The sequence below is a fragment of the Camelina sativa genome, chromosome 12 (assembly GCF_000633955.1).
Source record: "Camelina sativa cultivar DH55 chromosome 12, Cs, whole genome shotgun sequence".
NCBI lineage: Eukaryota > Viridiplantae > Streptophyta > Magnoliopsida > Brassicales > Brassicaceae > Camelina > Camelina sativa.
This window is the reverse complement of record NC_025696.1, coordinates 10,770,339-10,794,904: the sequence shown is the minus strand read 5'-3', so window position 1 is coordinate 10,794,904 and position 24,566 is coordinate 10,770,339. Positions and strand designations below refer to the sequence as shown.

At 37.6% G+C, this 24,566-nt stretch overlaps 2 protein-coding genes across 2 annotated transcripts; both read left to right on the top strand.

Moving 5' to 3' along the window:
- Positions 1-1,423, top strand: LOC104733377 (jacalin-related lectin 45-like). The gene is made up of 3 exons (XM_019233872.1): positions 1-379; positions 458-910; positions 986-1,423. The coding sequence occupies exons 2-3, from the start codon at positions 608-610 to the stop codon at positions 1,283-1,285; spliced, it is 603 nt and encodes a 200-aa protein (XP_019089417.1). The 5' UTR covers positions 1-379; positions 458-607; the 3' UTR covers positions 1,286-1,423.
- LOC104731234 (protein SRG1-like) lies at positions 16,004-17,926 on the top strand. The gene is made up of 4 exons (XM_010450553.2): positions 16,004-16,336; positions 16,596-16,850; positions 16,941-17,274; positions 17,491-17,926. The coding sequence occupies exons 1-4, from the start codon at positions 16,086-16,088 to the stop codon at positions 17,731-17,733; spliced, it is 1,083 nt and encodes a 360-aa protein (XP_010448855.1). The 5' UTR covers positions 16,004-16,085; the 3' UTR covers positions 17,734-17,926.

Here is a 24,566-nt window from a genome sequence, read left to right as displayed (position 1 = left end):
GTTTAAGTTTCCGGTGTCGCAGCTTCAGTTCAAGACATCATACGGGAGAACATCTCAGGTGTTTGGTTCGCCCGGTTCGCCTAGCAATGAGTTCGTGATAGACAACAACGGAACGAAACTTGTTGGGCTCCATGGTAGCTTTGGTGACTTTCTCTGCTCTATAGGAGCTCACTTTATTCTCGTTCCTCCTGTTTTTAAGCAACTAGAACTTCATGGTGGGATCCTTGGGGAGAAATGGGACGATGGGGTTTACGACTCTGTGAGGAAAGTGCGTGTTGGAGAAGATGCTGATCGTGTCACCTCCGTTGAATTCGAGTACAGTAATGGATATCAGCGGATAACTCATTCTCACGGCAAAATACGACAAGAACGTAAAGAGGTATATAAATATTGGTTTCTTGAATCCATGTTCTGTTTTTCTATATTCACTACTTATAATGTAACCCTGATTCTGTAGTTTGTGCTGGAATATGAAAATGACGAGTACATAAAGTCCATTGAGGGTTTCTACGATAAAGATGGTTTCATTTCGTCTTTAACCTTCAAAACATCAAGAGATAGAGACTCTGAGGTATTTGGGAAACCGAATGGTACCAAATTCGTCCTCATGGCAAAAGGGTTTGATAAGCTTGTCGGGTTCCGAGGAATGTCTGACGATAATCGTGTTACTGCTCTCGGAGCAAATTTTGCCGTGGTGGTAGCTCCACCAGTGAAGAAACTAGAAGCAAAAGGTGGGAATCCTGGTTGCGAGGAGTGGGATGATGGGATCCACGAAGGTGTTTACAAGATAATAGTATCAAGCGAACACTCAGTTGTGAAGTCGGCCAAGTTCGAGTACGCCGACAGACAGTACCAAACTGTAAATGGAAACGATCACGTGAAGATCATCCCAGGTTATGATATCAAAGAGGTATTTGCTCTATTTCTCGAATTAATTATACCCAATGAACTTTTTAATGTTAATATAGTTTTATGTTTGGTGTAGTTTAAGCTTTTGTTAGGAGATGAATACATCACATCCGTTGAAGGACACTACGGTCAAATACATAACGATGGAATAGCGCGTGAGTTGACTGAACTGATTGGATACAAATACATAACGATGCTTAAGTTCAAGACAAACAAGGGAACATATCAAGTGTTGGGAAACGAAGAAGAAGATTATGAGGGCGAATCGTTCGTGTTGGGGATGGAAGGTCACAAGATTGTTGGGTTCCATGGCATGTCTTCATATGATACTCTTTATCGAATTGGTGCTTACGTCAAGCCAATCGATAGCCCTTAAAAAGTTTTTTATTTATAAATCGCAAAAGCATGTGTGTATGCTTTAGTCTCTCCTTAATTACCTTTTATGTCATCTTCATGGTTGTTGTTGCTAGTATTCTCCTTAATTATGCCTTATGGCTTTTCCATTTGAATAAAGAAGTACTCTATTTTTATATTTACACTAGTTATCTAATTTTCTTCAATAAAGATTAAAGAATGTGTTATACTTATACATATTGTTGTATAAATACTTCAAACAAAACTTAACTTAATTCAACAAAAAAAAAAAATAATAAATGAAACAGAAACACAATGATCTTTCGATTACAAGCATCTAGCATGTAAAGCAAAAGGTGCATTTACCATTACATGCATATTTTGTCACTATCTCGTAAACTCATTCTCTACTAGCGAGATCTACCAATATCACATAGTCTCACATCCACTTGTAAAAGGGTTATTTTTGTGAGTCTTGTAAAAATCAATAATTCACAATGTTGAAACCTTTTTTCACCTAACAAGTTAAAAAAATTCTTGCAAGCTGTATTCAAAACATTAATTTCAGTAAATCCTACTGTTTAGAAGTGAAAACGGAACGGTTACTAAAATTTCACAAATACCAACGATAATTTAACCATGTGAAAACAGAAATTTTATACTTTTGAAGTTCTTTTGAGACGAGAGAGAAAACGACAATCCAAAAAGTCATTCGTCACTTGTACTTTTGAGACGAGAGAGAAAACGACAATCCAAATTAAATTATTATGTCAAATTCGTTATAATAATTTTGACTTCGTACGTACGAGGAATGAATATACTATATATATCCGACTTGTAAAACATGTGATCCACACTATATATAGCTATAGTTTTACACAGATCACTTATTTAAATGGAGACAAAAACAGCGATGATTTTTTTTTTTCCACAAATTGAAATTTTATTCATATAGCCAAATATTTAAATTGTAGCCAAATATTCTTAAACTGTAATTGATATTATATATACTAGGAAAGCGATCCGTGCGTTGCCGCACGGAGAGGTGAAATCCTAAATTGAATTTTAATACTTGTAATTCATTTTAAATTTTTTTTTTTCTCAATCAATTTGATCATTTTCACTTCTTGCTATTGCTTTCTGCTGATTAAAAAACCAAAGGTTCATTTCAATGTTATTATATTTTATGTTGTCACACACAAAAGTGAGCCTTTTTTAGAGTTTGATTTACTATGAACATTACTTTTAACCATATATAAAATTTTATTTATGTTTGTCTCCGACCATATGGTGCTATATATTGGTATCCTTTCTTAATTCGCTATTAGAAATTGTCTTTGTTGTTGATCATTATCAATCAAAATACATATGAGGCTGCTTCTCTCTTGGTTTATTTACTATATCGAGAAAATACTAAATGCCACTTGTCGAAGGAAGGTCGAAGATTGAGATCAGAGTAGATGGCTGGATTGAGTTTCGTTTCCCCTTCACTTTGATACGCGATTTCTCTTTCCATAGATTACTGATTCACAAATCACAATCAATATTTCGATGTTGTAAGCAAGTGGAGTTTGTATACAAATGATTTACTATGAACATTACTTTTAACCATATATAAAATTTCACTTATGCTTGTGGATGTTTTTTTCTCTCACTTTTAGATATGTACAAAACCGAGTTTTATATGACGGACCAATCAAACCTAATTGGTTAGTATAGAGTAACTCACATTCTTCAGCTACAACTTTTAGAGATATATATTTGGCTATAATGCTTTCCACAGTTACATGCATATTGGTCTCACGTTTTCCCTCAAAAGACCCCCTTCTTTCCTCCCTTTTAATGGGTTAATCTTGATTGCCTTATTTCCTACTAACACATTTGATACATGGATTTGTAATATTTGCTTCAAATCACATATTCCTCTTTGGAAAAGAAAAAAAATCCAAGACGTAACAGACTAAGAATGCATATAGACAAAAACTTGTACACTCATCAGCTATTCAATCAAAGTAATTCAATTAAACTAAAAAAGTCAGAAAATTAATAAAATATAGAACATAGGATTTTATGTTGGTCTCTCCCAATCCATCCCATTCCACCGTGTCGACTGCTCTCCATCCAGGCTGCATCCCCCTCTATTTGATTTCCCACTTATGTCTATGAATCGGTACCATCATGTTCTTCAATAAACGACAGCGAAAACAAAGTCGATGTGGTGAAACAGGTGATAATAATATCTCACCTTTTGATGTTCTCTTCTTTAGGCTAAACACTAATTTTATAAATTTCTTGCATTTTCTTTTTTTTGGCAGATTCCAGATCACTCTAAAAGTGACTGTTATACATTATGTTTTTAAAAAGTTGTATATACAGATTAGAAAGTCATCAAAGACTAAATAAGTTACCTTTAGTAGATCTTTTCTTTCTAACTTGACTTGTCATTTGGTCGTGCTTACGCTTTATAGAATTTGATTTTGTGTTGTCACAAGCTCTCTATTTCCATGCTCATTTGTAATATTTCAATATATTATCAAAATGTTTGATACCCAGAAAGTATAAGAAATTATAATTCAACTAAAATTTTTAAAAACTTTATTTACAAAAAATGCAAACTAACCTGGATCATGAACATCTAATGGAAAAAAAATTAACATTTATACCATGTTTGTTAGAAAAAAAAGGGTTAAAATAAGAACATATATAAAATTATAATTATACCATGTTTGTTAAAAAAATTTGGCTTATCCGTAGCTCCAGCATCACTGCATATCATCATGCCTCTCGTATCTTGGTATTGGTTTTTCCAAAAAGTCAAAAAATAAAATCTGCACATTGAGAATCAAAAACATTAGCCATGCAAAAAATATGGCACACGTACTTAATAACATTAGCCATGCAAAAACATAAAAACCGGAAAGGCTAAAAATTTTGAAGAGACTAAAAGTTAACAAAAATAAGATTAATGTATGAACTTAATAGTGTCGACTAACAGTAATAATAATCTAACCGAGAAACACTACAGGTCATTCGCAGCAAAAATATTAAATTACCTTGAATTAGAGATTGATGCTTGAAAGTTAAAAAAATACTTCAATAATACAATTCTTTAGTACTCAGAATTTTTTTTTTCGAAACTTGTTTATGTAGTCAAGAAAAGTTTATATATAATAAACAAAGAGGTGTAAGACATAGAGGTGTGAAATGTAAAGGTGTAAAAATTAATAGATGTGAAACATGGAGGTACAACAAAGAGGTGTAACACATAGAGGTGTGAAATTAAAAGGTGTAAAAATTAATGGATGTGATTTTGGAAACCAGGAGGTACAACAAAGAGATGCAAAGACTAAGATGTGTGATTTAAAAGGTGTAAAAATTAATGGATGTGATTTTTGAAACCAGGAGGTACAACAAAGAGATGCAAAAACTAAGAGGTGTGATTTAAAAGGTGTAAAAAATAATGGATGTGATTTTTGAAACCAAGAGGTACAACAAAGAGATGCAAAGACTAAGAGGTGTGACTTTTAAAAGATGGGGGTGCGACGAAAAGACACGATTAATAATTTTAAACCGTTGGATTAAAACTGTAACTAATCTCATCCGTTGGATTAAAAGTTGACAAAAAAAAAAAGTGAGTTTGCTATTATATATAGATTTATAAATTCTCTCACAATCATTATAAGTTGCTCTGTTTTGCCAATTATTAAATTTTATTTTATCACGTGAAGCTATAGTATAGTAGATTCACACTGTCTATTCTTGCGTTCTTCTATTGGGCCATATTGGGCCTCGTTTGTATTTACTTAGAGTCCATATTATGTATGCTGATTAGGTTAATTGTCAAGGTTGTATATAAGCCGATGATGTATGATCAATAAACGCAAGTAAACTTTTTACAACTCCTATAGGTTTCTTGACATGGTATCAGAGCTAAGATCTCACTTCTTTTGATCTTTTTGCTTTCTTATTTTCTCTGTTTTTTGATCTCTGTTCTGTTCTTCTTTGTTTGACCTTGTTTTGTTAAATTTTCAATTAACAAACATTTTCTTTTGAGATGGCTACGTCATCGGCTTCCACCACCACGTCCGTCTCGTCTCTTACTGATGCTAGACGAAAGACCATCTCTCCCTATGATCTTTCCTCTGGTGACAATCCCGGTATCGTAATTTCTCGACCCTTACTTCGTGGTCCTAACTATGATGCTTGGGCAACCAACTTGCGCTTGGCTCTCTCTGCTCGCAGGAAATTTGGCTTCGCTGACGGATCTATTCCCAACCCGGGAGCTGACTCTGACAATTTTGAAGACTGGATTGCCAACAATGCTTTGGTGGTCTCTTGGATGAAGCTTACCATTGATGAGACTCTCTCAGATTCAATGTCTCATCTTGATGATTCTCATCAACTGTGGAATCATATTCAGAAGCGATATGGTGTGAAGAATGGCCAGCGGGTTCAGCGATTGAAGACCGAACTTGCTATGTGTCGTCAAAAAGGGATTTCTTTGGACACATATTATGGGAAACTCACCAGCTTGTGGAAAAGCTTGGGTGATTATCAAACGGCCAAGACAATGGAAGAGGTTCATAAGGAGCGTGAGGAGGATAAGTTACATCAGTTGTTGATGGGTCTCGATGAGTCGATTTATGCCACTGTCAAATCATCTCTCCTTTCGCGTGTTCTGTTGCCAACGTTGGAGGAGGCCTACAATGTTCTCCAACAGGAAGATGAGTCCAAATTGGCCAGTCAGTTTCATAATGAGCAGACTGATGCGGTCAGTTTTGCTGTTCAGGCTCATTCTCGTTTGTCCTCTGCCTCGCTTGATTACCGTACTCACACCTGCAAACTCTGTGGCAAGGTTGGTCATTTCGACGATAACTGCTTTCGTAAGATTGGTTATCCTCCATGGTGGGTTGATAAGCCACGTAATAAGTCTAGCTCCGGTGGTCGTGTCACTACTTCCGCTCCGGTTCCCGTTGTTCGTGGTCGTGGTCCTCAAGAAGCTTCTCGTGGTTCACAGGCTAATGCTATGGTTGTTACACGTCCTCCTGCTTCCGTGATGCATACTGCTGCCATTACCGATGCAGACAGAGTAGGATTAACTGGTCTTAATGACCATCAATGGAAATCCTTGGTTCAACTCCTTGCTGAACGCCAGTCCGCTACCTCGGATAAACTTAACAGTACGTGGTTTCTTGAATCTTGGATTATTGATACTGGAGCATCTAATCATATGACAGGATCTCTGGATTTCTTGAGTGAGGTTTGTGATATGCCTCCTGTTATGATTAAGCTTCCTGATGGTCGGTTTACTACTTCGACTCGTCAAGGAACTGTTATGATAAATCGCAAGTTTGTCGCCTTAACAAGGCTTTGTATGGCCTTAAACAGGCGCCTAGATGCTGGTTTGCGAAGTTGGGTTCTGCGTTAAAGGAGTATGGGTTTGTTCAAAACATTTCTGATTACTCTTTGTTCACATTTTCTGATGCCTGTCTCCTCGTTGCATGTTCTTGTTTATGTCGATGATTTGATTATCTCCGGCAGCTCGGTTCATGTCATTGACAAGTTTAAATGCTATTTGAGTGATTGCTTTCACATGAAGAATCTAGGCTATCTCCGCTATTTCCTTGGTATCGAGGTTGCCCGTAATTCCACTGGTTTCTACTTGTGTCAGCGGAAATACACTCTTGATCTTCTCACCGAAACTGGTTGCCTCAGTGCTAAGCCTGTTACTTTTCCAATGGAGCAAAACCACAAACTTGCTTTGGCCAAAGGGAAAGATTTTGTTGATGTTACTTGTGGGCAAGTTGATTTATCTTGGTGTTACACGGCCTGAATTATCATATGCCATTCATATTCTCTCACAATTTATGAGCAAGCCGAAGGAAGCACATTGGACAGCAGCTCTTCGAGTGCTCTGTTATTTGAAGCATAGTCCGGGTCAAGGTATTTTTCTCCGCGCGAATACGCCTCTTGTTCTTACTGCTTGGTGCGACTCTGACTACAGCAAATGTCCCGTCGTTCTCTCACTGGTTGGGTCATTCAGCTCGGTGGTTCTCCAATCTCGTGGAAGACTAAGAAACATGATGTCGTCTCGCGTTCGTCGGCCGAAGCGGAATATCGTGCTATGGCCGACACGGTTTCAGAGATTCTCTGGTTGCGTGGACTTTTGCCAGCCTTGGGGATTGATTCCTCGCCTCCCACAGTGTTATTCTCTGATAGTTCCTCTGCGATCAGCTTAGCGAAGAATCCCGTTTATCATGCTCGTACCAAACACATTGAAAATGATTGTCATTTTAATACGTGACGAGGTCTTGCGTGGTGTGATTGTTCTTCATCATGTTCACACACGTCACCAACTTGCAGATATCATGACAAAGGCGTTGGGGAAGAAGGAATTTGAAGCTTTTCTAGTCAAGATGGGTGTTCGAAACCTCCACACTCCATCTTGAGGGGGGATATTAGGCCATATTGGGCCTCGTTTGTATTTACTTAGAGTCCATATTATGTATGTTGATTAGGTTAATTGTCAATGTTGTATATAAGCCGATGATGTATGATCAATAAACGCAAGTAAACCTTTTACAACTCCTATAGGTTTCTTGACATCTTCTAAATTTTTTTCCCACGGATTGGACGAAAATAGTTAGATGTGTATATTCATTGAATCATTGTTGTTGACCGTACAATCATTAATTGATCGATTTTTTTTTTTTTTTCAAATTTGCTAATGGATATTTCTCTAATTGCGTTGGTCCTTCTGGCACTGTAAAGTATAATTTCTATAAATACTAAAGAAGAAGAAACTTCACGGAAACGTCACTCCACTCCACCGAGAATCAATCTCGAGTTGCCAAAAACAAATGATTCGAAGAAAGTGAGGTGACAGTAGACACACACATTCTTTCATATTGTACGCTAATCTTGTGTGTGATATACCAAATTTCTATAATTAGAAATGATCTTTAATTAAACTTATGACTCTACAACAAAGCATAATGAGATTCACATTAGTGGACCTATGCTATTGTACACAAATTATGACGTGGTCTATCAGACTATCATGTATGTCATATGCGACTATGCGTGTATTAAGATTCCAAAAAGTAATATTCTATTACTATCTTCTTATCTTATGATGTCTTGGTCGTTGTTGTTGTTTATACCTCTCTTTAACAATAAAGTGGTACGTCTCTTCTATTTATGTCGACCAAGAACACTCATAATCATATTTATGAATTTTGTAAAACTGAAAAATAACCCTTATCTAAATAACCCTTATCTAAATAACCCTTATCTAATTATAGGTAACTAGTATTGATTAATGTAAGAAAAGATACATAGGTAATTATCATCAAGAAGTAGTAGTTAAAGCCCTCATATCATGTCATCATACAAGTTACAGTAATATTGCAATCAAAGTACAGTAAATAGTCTTTGGTTACATGCACTATAGCCCTTTAGAAACCGGACATGTAGTCCTAGATTAGTTTCCGCCATGTCCTCTTACATTCATTGCAGCTTTTGTTCTTCTAGATGGTTCTGCTCGTGCATGAGAAGGACTTGGATCAGTCGAGAGAAGCAACACCGGTTGCTCCCTGTTTACAAGACCGCATGTAAAAATATCAAAGATATGATTTCTTTGTCCCAGAGGAAGGTGCAACACAAAAGAAGGCGTAATTTGAATACTGCCAAAGGAACCAGACCGACCAGGTAACTGCTTTTGCCTTCTGGCATTTCCATTCCAAGACTGTTCAAAATCAGCCAACTCATCTGCAGAATTTTGCAATTGAAAAAGCAAATGGTATATGTAAGTATCTCTCATCCACAATAGAATCTTTCTGAGGCTTAATGAGAAAGTCTTACTTATACATCACATAGATTTGGGGAGAGATTAGATATGATTACGAATATGGGAGTTGCACCATCACTATCGAGCACCTGGCTGGATTAGAGGAGGTTGTTTGTTTTGTTTGCTCTGTCTTCAATTCTGCTTATGGTTGTACCATTTTGTAATTGCTCTATTTTTCTTGTTTTCAGTTAGATCCAAGGTCTAAGTTTTCGGTGTCGGAGCTTTAGTTCAAGACATCATACAGGAGAACATCTAAGGTGTTTGGTTCTCCCGGTTGGATTAGCAAGCGGTTCAAGTTAAAAGGCAAAAACGGAACGAAACTTGTTGGTAAAGGAAAACTGAACTAGATATGTTCTCTGCAAAGTGAAATAGTCTGAATAACTCGTATTATTGAACTGAGAAATAACAATGGCTTATATAGAAGCCTTACAACGAAAGAGAGAAACTTCAGGAACAACAAACGGAAACAACTCTAACTCAACAACTAAATCACGTCTCCCTAAAACTTCGCTTTGACTTATTCTACTTCAGACTGTGTCAAATCTCCAACAAATTCCTCCCCTTAAACTGAACCTCGCCTGCTTCAGTTTAATTCTCAAATCTTCGAACTCCAAGACACTGTCTAAGCTTCTCAAACTGGTCAAGCTTAATCGGTTAGTCAAGATGTCTGCAACTTGATCATTGGTGCCACAAAAACTCAGCTTCATAACTCCGTCGTTTACCAAGTTACGCAAGTAATGGTACCTCACATCAATGTGTTTTGTTCTTTGATGCATGACTGGATTCTTTGATAGTTTGATCGCTGAGCTGCTATCACACATAATATCCGTGCACCCTTCACTTAACAGACTCAGCTCCTGCAACATTCCTTTCAGCCAAACACAGTGACAAGCTGCATGAGTTGCTGCTACATATTCTGCTTCAGTAGAAGATAAAGTAACGATGTCTTGCTTCCTTGAACTCCAACACACTGCTGTTCCATTCAGTAAGAACACATACCCTGAAGTACTCTTCCGATCGCCAACATCTCGAGCATAATCACTATCTGTGTACCCCACTAGACTCATGGTTGGTGATCTCCCATAGAAAACTCCAAAATCCAAAGTTCCCTTTAAGTACCTTAGTACCCTCTTTGCTATCTGCATATGCTCTTCTTTTGGATTTGCCATGAAACGTGCAATCAAACATACTACAAACATCAAGTCTGGTCGTGTTACCGTAAGATACATCAGAGAACCCACAAGCTGCTTGTAGAATGTTGCATCGGTGTTACTGCTTCCCTCCTTCGTGATGACAGTTCCAGGAACAATTGGATCTCTGACTGAGTTGCAGTTCCACATCTTGAACCTCTCCAAGACTTCTCTTGCATATTTCTTCTGGTTGATGTGTATCCCATTACGGTTTTGATGTACCTCCACTCCAAGAAAGAACTTCATCTTTCCCATGTCAGTCATCTCAAATTCTCTTTGCATTGACGATTTGAATTCAGCACATAGCACTTCATCATTTCCTGTGAATATCAGATCATCAACATAGAGACTTACCACCAGGATTTTGGTTTCTGTTTTCTTGAAAAACAGAGTGTGATCATAGCTGCTTTTCTCAAACCCCTCCTTCTTGAAGTAGCTTTCAATTCGACTGAACCATGCCCTTGGAGCCTGTTTTAACCCATAGAGAGCTTTTCTCAGACGATAAACCTTATCTTCCTCCCCTGCTCTGAGAAACCCTTCAGGCTGCTCTACGTAGACCTCTTCTTTCAATTCTCCGTACAAGAAAGCACTCTTAACATCAAGCTGATAGGCATGCCAACCATGTTGAGCTGCTACTGCCAAGAGACTCCTTATTGTATCCCACCGAGCGACCGGTGCAAACACCTCCGTGTAATCTATTCCAGCAGTTTGAGAGTATCCCTTTGCCACCAGTCGAGCTTTGCACTTCTCCACTTTTCCTTCTTCGTTTAACTTTGTCTTGTAAACCCATTTAACACCAATTACTTTGGCGTGTTGTGGCAGAGGGACCAGCTCCCACGTTTGATTTTTCTCAATGGACTAAATCTCCATTTTCATGGCTTCTCTCCATTTGTCTTCCTTCTCAGCCTCGTAGAAATTCACTGGATCATCACTTGTGACAAAGAAGGCAAAGTTCAGCGAATCCTCCTCTTCACTCACCTCATCACCAGTTACAAAGTCTCGCATCCAACCAGGCTGTTGTCGTGACCTTTTTGATGGATCAGTCTGGTTTTTTGCTCCAGCATCCATAAGCTCTGCTGGTTCTGCATCATCACCATCTTCTACTTCTGCTGGTTCTGCATCGTCACCATCCTCTACCTCATCATCGGTATCTTCTTCTTCAAACATATCATCATCTCCCCAAGCTAATACACACTCCTCCGGTGCACTCACATTCCAGTCCCACTTTGCATCTTCTTCAAATACGACATCTCGGCTGACAATGATTTTCTTGGCTACTGGATCATAGAGGCGATATGCCTTTGATTCATCGCTAACTCCGAGAAGAATGCATTTGTGACTACGATCATCGAGCTTTATCCTCTTCTGCACCGGAATGTGAACATGAGCAACTGACTCAAAAATCCTGAAGTAATCAACCTTCGGTTTGATTCCAGACCACCTTTCTTCAGGGACTTTGTCTTTTACTGCTTTAGTGAGGCTACGATTCAAAACATGTGCCGTCCATCTCACGGCATCTGGCCATAGAGATCGTGGCATCTCCTTCTCTGACAGTAGACAACGAACCATGTTCATGATTGTGCGGTTTCTCCTCTCTGCTACTCCGTTTTGTTGAGGAGTGTAGCCTGCAGTCAACTGTCGTTTTATGCCTTGCTCTCTGCAGAACTTGTTGAAAGCTTCAGAGGTGAACTCTCCTCCCCTGTCTGTACGTAGCCCTCTGATGACATTTTTTGCTTCCTTTTCGATAGAGTTTTTAAAAACTTTGAAAGTGTCGAAGGCTTCTGCTTTCTCTGCAAGAAAGTGGATCCAGGTCTTCCGAGAGAAATCATCAACAAGCACAAAAAGATATCGTTTACCACTGTTTGAGGTTGGAGAGATTGGGCCACATAGATCCGCATGAATCAGCTCCAATTTCTCTGTTGCTCTCCACTTGCTTTTCTTTGGAAATTTGTCTCTTTGTTGCTTTCCAATATTGCAGACAGTGCACACGTTTGTTTCCTCTCCGAGAGTTGGTAAACCTTGTACCATCTCCTTCTTTTGCATGACATGAATGGACTTGCTGTTTAGGTGTCCGAATCTTCTATGCCAGAGAGATCCCAAATCTTCATCTTCTACCTTGAGACAGCTTCCTGAGACGGGCTTCTTCATAGCATTCACCAAGAACATCCGGTTCATGGTCATGTGCGTCTCCACAATCAATCCTCTTTGGGAGTGAAAGATCTTACACACACCATTCTTGATCAGAATAGTTAGCTCCTTCTCTTGCAGTTGTCCAACGCTCAACAGATTATTAGTGAGGTTTGGAACATAGTAGACATCGCTTACCACTTGAGTGATTCCTTCTACTTCCATTCTGATTTTTCCTCTCCCCTGGACCATCAACCTTGTTCCATTTCCCAAGCGAACTGAGTGCTTGAAGCTTTCGTCCAACTCCACAAACCATGACTTCTCCCCAGTCATGTGGTTTGAGCATCCAGAATCAAGGAACCACATTCCTTGCTCTTTAGTGTTGCACAAGTCAAAATGTGCCATTAACAGGAGCTCCACTTCTTCATCAAACTCCACATAATTGACACCTTTCTCTGCACTTGCACATTCAAACTGGTAGTGTCCCTGCTTTCCACATCGGAAACAGTTGATAGCGGATCTGTTCACAAATGATCTGCCTCTCCCTCGACCCCTGTTACCACCTCTTCCTCTCTGGGGGTTCCATCGTCCTCTTCCTCTTGCCTCATTTTCGACTTGCAGCACTTGCTCTTCACTTCTCTTCTCGATCACCTTATTCTCATGAATTTGCAGTGAGGCCTGCAATTCATCAACTGACATACGATCGATGTCTTTAGATTCTTCAATGGAACAGACAACGTAGTTGAAGTTGTCTGTGAGACTGCGAAGAATCTTCTCCACAATTTTGACATCTTCAATAACTTCACCACAGTTCTTCATGTCATTCGTTGTTTCCATAACCCTAGCAAAATATCCGGCCACTCCTTCGCCAGATTTCATCTCTAGGATTTCAAAGGTTTTCCTTAACTTTTGAAGCTGTGCACGTTTCACTTTAGCATTTCCTTGATGCTTGGTTTTCATGGACTTCACGGAAACGTCACTCCACTCCACCGAGAATCAATCTCGAGTTGCCAAAAACAAATGATTCGAAGAAAGTGAGGTGATATACCAATTTTCTATAATTAGAAATGATCTTTAATTAAACTTATGACTCTACAACAAAACATAATGAGATTCAAATTAGTGGACCTATGCTTACACAAATTATGACGTGGTCTATCAGACTATCATGTATGTCATATGCGACTATATATGCGTGTATTAAGATTCTAACAAGTAATCTTCTAGCTATTACTATCTTCTTATCTTATGTTGTCTTGGTCGTTGTTGTTGTTTACACCTCTCTTTAACAGTAAAGTGGTACGTCTCTTCTATTTATGTCGATCAAGAACACTCATAACCATATTTATGAATTTTGTAAAACTGAAAAATAACCTTATCTAAATAACCCTTATCTAATTATAGGTAACTAGTACTGATTAATGTAACGAGAAAGTGTTACTTAGACCTTCGTTTAAATTGTGCAAGGTCAGCGTTGTATCAACACGACCATCTGAGTTAAGTTTATGCGCAACTGTGTAGCCCTGTAAGCATAAAATGATTACTTATATCTCAGTGATATTGCAACTTCACTGTTTAGCTCAATTTTTGTCATGGTATATTTCTCAGGTCATGAATTTAGCAAAGAAAGCTCATTTGCTGAATCTGAGCAATGAGCAGGTTTGTTTTCTTAGTTGATCTTTTTGTTGAAAGCTTTGTGATTTGAAAATTTAAAGCCTTCATCCCGTATATAAGTTTTCTCGTTTTTGGATTATAGGGAAGGAAGGAATTGTAACTTATATCTTTGAGTTTTGAAAACTATCGGGACATGTATGTATGCTTGTACTGTTTTGATCAGTAAGCTTCATGTGTCATGGTTTCTGTTTATTGAGGAGCCTACAGCTGAACAACTTAGTATTGCAGACTTTGGAGCTGCTCTTCAAGTTTCTTCCAGATAATAGGTATGTAATCCACTAGTCTGAACATTAAGTTGCTTTCTTTTGTTGGTTATAAGTGTCTTGTTTTCATAGGGTTTTACACCACTTCTTTTTAAGATGAGTAACGTACATGATATGAAGTGAGTTGCAGAGATTGTTTGAGCAGTTTTTGGAAAGTAAAGTCCTGTGGGGAGATGAATTCTGGGCTACAAGAAAGGTTGCTTCTTTTGTGGTTTCCTTCGCTTTTAAAATTTTCTACTTCTTTTGAGAGTTTTGTAGTTATTGACTTTATTTTGGTTGTGAAAGTTACTTGGTAAAGAGTCCATCATCAGAGAGTCGAAACAACAAGTCGGGATCAAGAGCATGATGGTTTCTAGCATCAAACTGTCTACTGATGGGCAGGTAGGTATGGTAGTCTTCCTCTCTATTTAATATGCTCACGTGCATGCTTTTGTAGGAAAGCATACTCTATTGTGTTTAGCTGAAGTACTTCCAATTGTTGTTGTAGATGTGTGAAATTTCAACTGGTTTGCTAACCATTTTCTTCCCACTTTTCCTTTCAGACTAATAGGGCGACATTTATCTAGACCCAGGGGCAGATCTACGTGTTAACTAGGTTGGGCACATGTCCTATACACATTTATAAAAACCGTTTAAGCAGCCCCGTCTCAACAATTTTTTGGTCCCTTGGCATATAAATTTTTTAGACCATTTTCAACATAAAATTTTGTTTTTCTATTTTTTGGACCCCATTCACATAAAGTTTTTTGAAGAAAAAATGTTGTTCATGGCCACCGCCCCTCTCGCCCTAGGTATGAACCGTGCCTGCGTTTAAGCATCAACCTAATAGTGTTAGTTTCTTAGCTCATTTGGAAAGAGTGCCCTATATTATATGGAAGGTTGAGGGTTCGAACCCAACAATATGCAGTTAAAACTCAAATTTTTATACTTTTCTTTGTGTTTTTTCATTAAGCTTTCAGACCTTTTGCTGAGGAGCCGGCTATTCGGAAGATATTCATAAATTATGTTCGGAAGAATCGCAGACTAAGAATCTCAAGATTGTTGAGGCTGCATATAAATGGAAGAAGCGGAGGCTTGCTGCTGTTGCTTTGTAAGATTTAAGATTAAAGGTTATGAGTAAAAAATTCATTCCAATTTCTTTAGCTTGTTTCTAGTTACATATTTAACACTTATTCAAGACTACTTAATTACCTAAAAATAAAATAACTTTTTTGTTATGTTAGAAATATTGTTAAATAAACAGTGATGTTAATTTGGTATCTTATATTGCTTTCAAATAAATCATAATATCCATAATATCATATTATTTATTGTTAATACTGAAATGAAATCTAAAAGTAAATTAAAATTTCCTTAATTTTATCTCTATGTATATTTTGATAAACTTTAATAGATTGAATTTTTATATTAGCTGATTCATATATACAACTAACAAATATGTACACATACCAATTTTCATATAGTCAATAAAAAGTCAAATAGTCAATGCAAATTTAACTTAATTTTTACCAAAAGTAAACAAAAAAATATTAAATATGATCACATGATGACTTTTTTTCTTTGGTAAGGTGATCACATGAGTTGGCGCCTCATATATAAATAAGTCTATATTATACACATACATATAAATGCTCAAATAAAACCAAAAGTAGTTTCCATAAATCAGGCTTTTAGCTTAAAAATCTACATCATTTTTTTTCGTTTCTCCAGAAAACCGCCATGGAAGCCAAAGGAGAAACCTCGTGGAGCTCTATCATAGTTCCTTCTGTTCAAGAGATGGTGGAGGAGAAGATGATCACGACCGTTCCTCCCAGGTATGTCCGGTATGATCATGAAGACAAAACTGAAGTCCTCGATGATTCTGGTCTCTCAACCGAGATCCCAATCATCGACATGAAGCGGTTGTGTTCTTCGATAGCCGTGGACGCTGAGGTTGAGAAACTCGACTTCGCTTGCAAAGAGTGGGGATTTTCCAGGCAAAGTCTCAAACTTTATACTATTTTACACTATTTTACGATATAATCTATAGTCTCAAGCCTAGTCTCAAGCTTACTAGGCTTGTTCATGCAAGTATGAGAATTAATTATCATCGTTTGATGAATATATCCCTATGAAATCGTTTCTTTGCAAAACAACCCCCTGTTTTTTGTTTTTTACCATGTTAAACCCAAAATGGAGCCTAAAACTTTTTGTTTCAAATTTATCATTTTGGTTACGTCTTTGTAATCATCTACAGCTTGTAAACCATGGGATGGACCCAAGTTTCTTGGAAAAAATCAAGTCAAAAATTCAAGATTTCTTCAACCTTCCCATGGAAGAGAAAAAGAAGCTGTGGCAGCAACCAAAGGAGATGGAAGGGTTTGGACAAGCTTTTGTGGTTTCAGAAGATCAGAAACTCGACTGGGGAGATATGTTCTTCCTTGTAACGCAACCTGTTCAATTCCGCAAGCCTCACTTGCTCCCCAAGCTACCTCTTCCTTTTAGGTTTTGCATTCCATCAAAATGTGTTAAATTTAACATTCTCAAGTAAGTCCAAAAAGTCTCTCCGTTTACATTTTGGTTTATGTTTTTCAGAGATACGCTAGAGATGTATTCCACTCAAGTGGGGAATATAGCTAAGATCTTAATAACGAAAATGGCGGAAGCCCTGCAGATCAAACCAGAGGAGATGGAAGAATTATTTGGTGATGATATGACGCAGACTATGAGGATGAATTACTATCCGCCGTGTCCACAACCTGATAAGGTTACCGGTCTAACTCCCCATTCCGATGCGGCCGGACTCACCATACTTTTGCAGGTCAATGAAGTTGACGGTCTCCAAATCAAGAAAAATGGCAAGTGGGTTTCTGTCAAACCCTTACAGTTACCAAATGCTTTCGTTGTCAATGTTGGAGACATCTTAGAGGTAAGCCATATTAAATGGAGAGATCACATGTCATCAAATATAAACAGACAACTTTTGATGAACTAACCCACGTTTTGTTAATTGATTTGAGTTCAAAGTCTATTTTTCTCGACATACGGACAAACCGTGACCAAACAAGACTATCGCTTTTGTTCCACCATGGCATGTGTAATTGTAAATATTTTAATGATCAATTAATGAGTGATGGTAATGCAGATCATAACGAACGGAACGTACCGAAGCATCGAGCATCGGGGAATGGTGAACTCGGAGAAAGAGCGACTGTCCATTGCAACATTCCATAATACGGGACTGGATAAAGAAATTGGTCCAGCGAGAAGCCTTGTTCAAAGGCAAGAGGCAGCAAGGTTTAGAAGCCTGAAAACTACAGACTACATGAAAGGATTGTTCTCCCGTGAACTCAAAGGAAAATCTTATCTTGATGCTTTGAGAATCTAGTGACCCGCGCGATATCTTGTTCGCCAAGAAACTCTGTTTACTCAAACTAGTCATTGTCGTGTGTACACCTACCCTAGTACCTTGTTTTACCCTTCTCTTCTTTTTTGGTTTTATGTTAAGTAAGTTTCTTCCTTCTATCTTATGGATTCATATCTGTTAAAAGACAAAATCACTAATCTTCACTGTTCAGTACTTATGTGTAATACATAAGCTTGTGCGTCATTGTCAGTGCCGGCTAAACCATAGGGGCAAGCAGTGTGACCACCCGGGATACATAGATTAAGTGGGACATAAGTATAAGACAAAATGGCACCAAAACAAAAAAAATGTAAGCTAAATGGACGCAAAAAAAAAATTATAAACTAAAAAGGGGAAAAAAATAATATGAACCAAAGATACCAAAGGGACATTTTTTTAAATTTGCCCAGAAACATCTAATATGTTTAAGCCGGTGCTGGTCATCATCCACATGCAAACATAACAAACAGTAATACCAGTTAAATGGAGCCTTCACTTCTGTCGGTCATCGTCCGCGCTGCTGTTCTTTTTTCTTTTTCTTTTACATAATATTTAATTTCCTGTTTGTCCAAAATATATATATATATATATATTTAATTTCCTCTGTTCCTTCTTATTAATCTAATTTTTAGAAGAAACAAAATTGTTGCAAACAAAAAAAAAAATACAAGTTTTAGGTTTTCTATGTGTTTTAAATAAGTAAATGATAACTTGTAAATTTCAAAAAAAAAATATAACTGAATATTATTTAAATTTGTGAAAAGTTGTTAATCACAAAATAATGATATATATATATATATATTCAACTTTTAATATATGTTCTTAATATGTGTAAAAATCTTAGAAGTTGGATTAATTAGTAAAAGAGAGAGTAGTAAATACTAATTGTTCATGACATAGAGAAGGAAACGCATCCAGTGTTAATTTAAGGCAGGGAAGTTGAAATAAGTTTTAACATAACTTAAAGTGTGAATATAAAATTCATTTGTAATTATAAGACAATATAATATTATGAACTATAGAAAAAAGAATTTCGAGTAAAAATATGAACAAATAACCAAAGGTCCAAAGGTATTAGTCAAACTAACAAATACCAATTATTGACTTAAACTATATATATATCATTATCGATCATTTCCATTGATAATGTCCATATATAACGTCCCTCGATCACGACCAACTTTTGGGTCATGTATCTTTTTTCAAGATTATCGGGAAAATTCCCAAAAAAAACATGGGTGATTGGCAATGTGGCACACTTTTGTAAGAAAGTTGTGCAAATGGCACACTTCTTGTTCATAGGGCACTTTAAGTTTGTGAGATTACTGTCATATCCCGTAACTAGATAATGGAATCGTAACCAGGTTGTATAACGACATCGTTTTTGCGTTGTATGACTTATTTTTTTTGACTGAATTATTGGGTTCGGTTTTTTTTATTTTGACCACGAAGTAAAAGAGAATTATCTTCGTTCGTCACTCACTTAACCTAGATCCGCCGCCGTCGATCTCTGTGGAAATCCTTTAGTTCGCCGCCGTTCTTTGGAAATCATTTCTTCTTCCCGTGCAACATTTCGTATGTGAACGTTAATCTATTTCGATGATAGGTAATCGCCGTATAACTAGTTTTTTCAGACCGCCTTCAATTGAAAAACCTTCTTCACCAACCGGAAATATTGTATAAACGGCGGAGAAGAGTAATTCCGAGTGGGATATTCGGCTTCCACAACGTTTATTTGCCACCGACCGCTACCCTGATGCGAGGCTTAACATCTACTCGAAGCCCGAGATTCTCAATGTAATCCGCGATGTGCTTAAAGGGACACCTGAGATGGAGCGGATTTTGGATTCACCGTTGGGATCCTTGTTTAGTTTTCGGGTTGCCGAGTGTCCAATATCTTGCAAGTTACTGCACGCTCTACTATGCAGACAGGTACTATCCAAACAGAAGTATGAATTGTGGACAGTGTTCGGTGGACAGCCACTTAGATTTTCTTTGGTTGAGTTTGGTGTTGTTACTGGTTTGGATTGCCGTGAGTTCCCTGAAGAGTACGACCCAGAGTACGACCTTGTTCCTGAACCTGAGGAGAAAGGTTTCTGGGATGAGTTGATTGGAGAAGATCGGAAGACGACATTGGCGGATGTTATTAAAGTCTTTGAAGACCCATTAGTCAAAGATGGTAACAAGAAACTTCGGCTAGCACTGCTTATTATTGTTGATGGTGTCCTAATAGCCAAAACTCAAACTCATCGTCCGACTTTCAAGTATGTGGAGATGCTTGAAGACGTAGATGCGTTTCTCGCTTTCCCTTGGGGGCGAGAATCTTTCTTGAAGACATTAGCTTCCATGAGGCCAGAGAGTAGGTTGCCAATTACTCATGTTAACAAGAAATTGAGAGTTCAGGATAAAACCAAGGACAAGATTGCTACATTCACAGAGAAATTGCAGCAGAAGACAATCCGTTTGGCCGGTTTTCCCTTGTCACTACAGTTACTTGCGTATAGCAACATATCTGGGCTCGTGGAGAAGATACCAGGGGCTAATGACAGGAGGACCATATTGGAATGGGATTCACTTGTGTTTGCCAAGAACAACCTTAATTTGAGAGACATTCTTGTGACGGAAAGCGGTGAGCAGGTTAGTGTATTTTTTGGTACCGCTAAGTTTTAGTTGTGTCCACGTGGATAGTATATATGGTGACCACATGGATATACATTTTTGTTAAGACATTCGTGCTAAGTTTTAGTTTGTGACCACGTGGATAGGATACTAACTTAGTTTTCGTTGTCCATAGCTTGTTGTTAATCCGTATCGTGTTGTTGATCCACCTGAAGAGGGATGGGGAGAGTGGGATGATGAAGTTAAAGACAGAAAGATAATGTATATGGAGGCGCAGATAGGAAGAGGACACGTTTTCTCGAGAAAGGAGTGGCCAGGAGAGGATATGTCATTGCCTTTAATTACCATGAGAGACAATAAAAAGAAGGTTGTACACTGGAAGAACGTTGTCTGCCGCGATGGAGCTAAGACGCATAGACTTGGCGTTAGAGGAGGTAGTTATATAAAAAAGAAAACTCGTACATTGTTGGCCAAGATTGAAGGTAATGAGTTTTCTGAACTAAAGTGTTGGTTCGAGAAGCAGTTAGGTGAGCTTAGGGCTGAATATGAATTGAAGTTCAAGAAGATTGAGGGGAAGTACAAAAAAATGGAAGGGAGGTTTAAAGCGTTTAGAAAGAGTAGATTGTTGAGAAGAAAATTTATACAAGTTTCCCGTAAGAGAAGGGTAAGTGTCCGTCAGGCTAGTCCCAAACAGAGTGACAGTATTAGTGCTAGCGAAGATATCTCATGGAAGGGTGACGCAGTTGATAGTGTTAGTGTTGATAATGTCACTGATTCAACGAGGAACACCAAAGATGTGCCCGAGAATGTTATCACAGTTGAGGTCGATCAAAGTGGGGAGGATATTCTTGATGGTGGTCATAATTGGCGTCAATATGTTGCTGATATTCCGGCTGTGGTTAGTAACAATTTCCCATAGTTTGTATTATCTTTTTTGTTATGCACATTACTGATGTCCTTCTTTATTTCATTGTTTTAGAATGAATGTGATGAAAAGTTGGGCGGAGAAGTTTGTTTTGTACTTACCGCGAAGGTTATTGAGGTTTGTGAATAGTAAGCCCATATTTTCATGATATTGTTTTAGTTGAAACGTCGTGTCACTTACAAAATGTAGTGTTAAAGCAGACGGGAACTCATTTGCAAAAATGTACGTCATCAAAGGTGGATGTGAGTGATGATAGTGATTTACGAGTTCTTGAGAATAAGGTTAGAGACATATATGTTCTTTTTAGTTGTGTTTAGTTAATTCATGCATTAGTCCATTATGTTGTTAGTTGACATGGATCTTTAATAGCAGGTTGAGAGAGATTGTGAATTTACGAAGGATATCAATTGTGGTGGAGGTAACGGTGTAGAATGCAGAGGCTGTGAGACCAAAGAAGAGTTGCAGGTGGGAGAAATATGATTTTGTCACGTGGATCCATTTTTACAAGAATTTAAATTTTTTTGATTGGTTAAATTTCCCATTAAGTCTCATTTACTGAACAGGGAGACAATGTTACTCTTGATATGATGGATGTTTTAAGGACTCTTTCGCCAGCGAGGGTAAGTTGGTTTTGTAAATTACAAACTTCATTAAAATTTCAATGTGTGTATACTCATCCATCTGGATGAAAATCGTACTTACAGTTGGAGTCCAGTTGCTTGGAGAGGTCGTGTTCTGTTGACATACCAATATATGACACTGAAAGCAAACCTATAAATAATCACTGTAAGCAGTGAAACAATTAGATTAAAACCTTTGTTCCTTTTGAGACGTAAAAAACGTGGTACTAAATATAGTATATGTCGCAGGACTCTGATGGAGTCTCCTATTTTGCTGAATTGAAGCTTATCTACGATACAGAGATGAAATACATCGGTGGTGAAGATGAAGTAAAACAATTAGACGAATGATTATATTTCGTAATTAAAAGATGATTCTTAGGAAGCATAATGTTAATAATTTGAAGGATGTTTATTGTAGAAGGAAGCTAAAGAGGATGGATGTACAGCACCATCTACATTGGGAGATGGGCGTAAGAAAATGAATACCATCCCGATGTCATTATTTGATCCTAACAATGAGACACCAAAACCTGTGAACATTCAACTTGACATGGTTATTATTTCTTAACCGTTTGTGTATAGTGATGCAATACTTGTAGTAAGATATGATATTCATTTTTTTTTCAATGCAACTGAACACAAGGATGCAATTTGGTGGTCAGGTACAAATTGGAGTTGTCGCTGAGCGAGATACAAACGAGGAAAAAGTTAGTTTCCTTTATATTTTTTTGTGGTGATAAAATTATTAGAAGTCATGGTCATACAATGTAACTGAACACATGGATGCTATTTCGTGGTTAGGGACAATTTGGAGCAGTCGCTGAGCCAGATACAAACGAGGAAAAGGTTAGTAAGAGTTTATCCTTTTGGTTTTGTTGGTATGGTCATACAATTATGTGAAATTGGTAATATTTACAAACAAGATAGTAGTAGTGGACAGGATTAGTGTTGACATGGATACTGATTTGTGGACACTGATCTTATGTAATTGATCACATGGTTACTCATTTGTGGACAGGGTCAAGTGTTAGGCGTTGGTGAACAAGAATGTTGTGGAGAGCAGGTTTTTAGCATTTTCTGAACTAGTGTCGGTTTTTTCGATTAACTTTTAAATGTTCATGTGATTCTGCTTGTATATAAGAGGAATTAGTTGACATGGGAATATTGCTGAATTTATGATTTGTTTTTTTTGTGTTACTTTGACTGACCATATGGTTATGTCAAATTTGGACAGGGACATGTGGCAGCAGACGGCGCAGAAGATAATTTTGAAGATAAGGTGATATCACGTCTAAAGGGAGCATTTATTTACGTTTATTTATCTTTATGTTACCTCGTAATTTTGTTATCTTAGACCCCGTTAAGTTCTTTGTTTTCTGAACAATTAGGTCATTGAAGCCTCAGAGACTATAATTAGCCTTGCAACCGAGAAAGTATACGATGAGGTATATCATTCACCGTTGTATATGAAAGAACGTTGTGTCATAGTATTATACTTTGCATACGATTTTTTTGATATCAAAGTACAAGCAAATTAACTGACCACATGGATATGGGATCGTGTACAGGTGAATCCTGTAACAGACGTTGTAGGGGAGGATGTTGAAGATAAGGTGATTAATATTTTATCTATTAATTTTCTTTGTTAGAATAATAATAATTTTTGAACATTATATGGAATAGCTAGCCACTATTATGGTTGTTAATTGGGAAAACATGATAACGTTTAGGTGAGGGTAGAGTCGGAGACCATACTGAGCCTAGCGTCAGAGAAGCTAAACGATGAGGTACATTATGTATGTTTCACGCTTTACATGTGGAGATGTATGTGGATGAACTAATGTTGATTGATATTGTTTGGTTAGGGAGCTAATGTAGAGGAAGTTCCATTGACAAACGTTGAGGCAGCTGAAGACTCGTCCGGCGATGAAGGGGAGGTATAATTTGTGGGCATATATCTATGAATGCTTAGTGTGAAGGGATGATGTATAGTAATATATGATATTTAATCTTACAGGAAAGAGAGGTTGACCCTGAAAATATTTTAGATGTAAGTGATTCTTCTCCTCCACAGGAACGAAAGCGTGCTGTTTTGACCGAAGGAGAAGAAAATCTTGTTGCTGAGTTACTGAAGAAGGCCCCTTACTCTCCTTCTAATGGGCATGATTTGTTACCTCATCTGGACACCACTCTGTTTGAATGCTTTAAGAAAACCTTGACTGAAGCACCTAACACGTAATTCCTGGTTTTGGTTTTAAATTTTTAGTTGTGTTCTACATTGGTAACTATTGTAGATACTATTGTAGGTCGTTAACTAATTGTACAATACCTTGCAGTGAACATCTTACACGTTGCGGTCACCTCATAAACAACAAGTTTTTTATGGAACTTGCTGACCCACAGAAATGGGTGTCTACATTGGTAATTCCTGCTTTATTTATAATTATTTGACTGTTAAATTAGTGGATTGTGTTTATTGATCTTTATTTTCATTGTCTTAAACAGCATATTGAGGTGTTAGTCACTTTCTTAAGAAAAAGACATATAGATGTCCTCGAGAAGGAGCGTTCGACGATTGCCTCACCCTGGCTTGGGAACTACCTTTTGCAGAAGTACAAGACTTTTTCAGTTGCGAAAAAGCCGTCGAG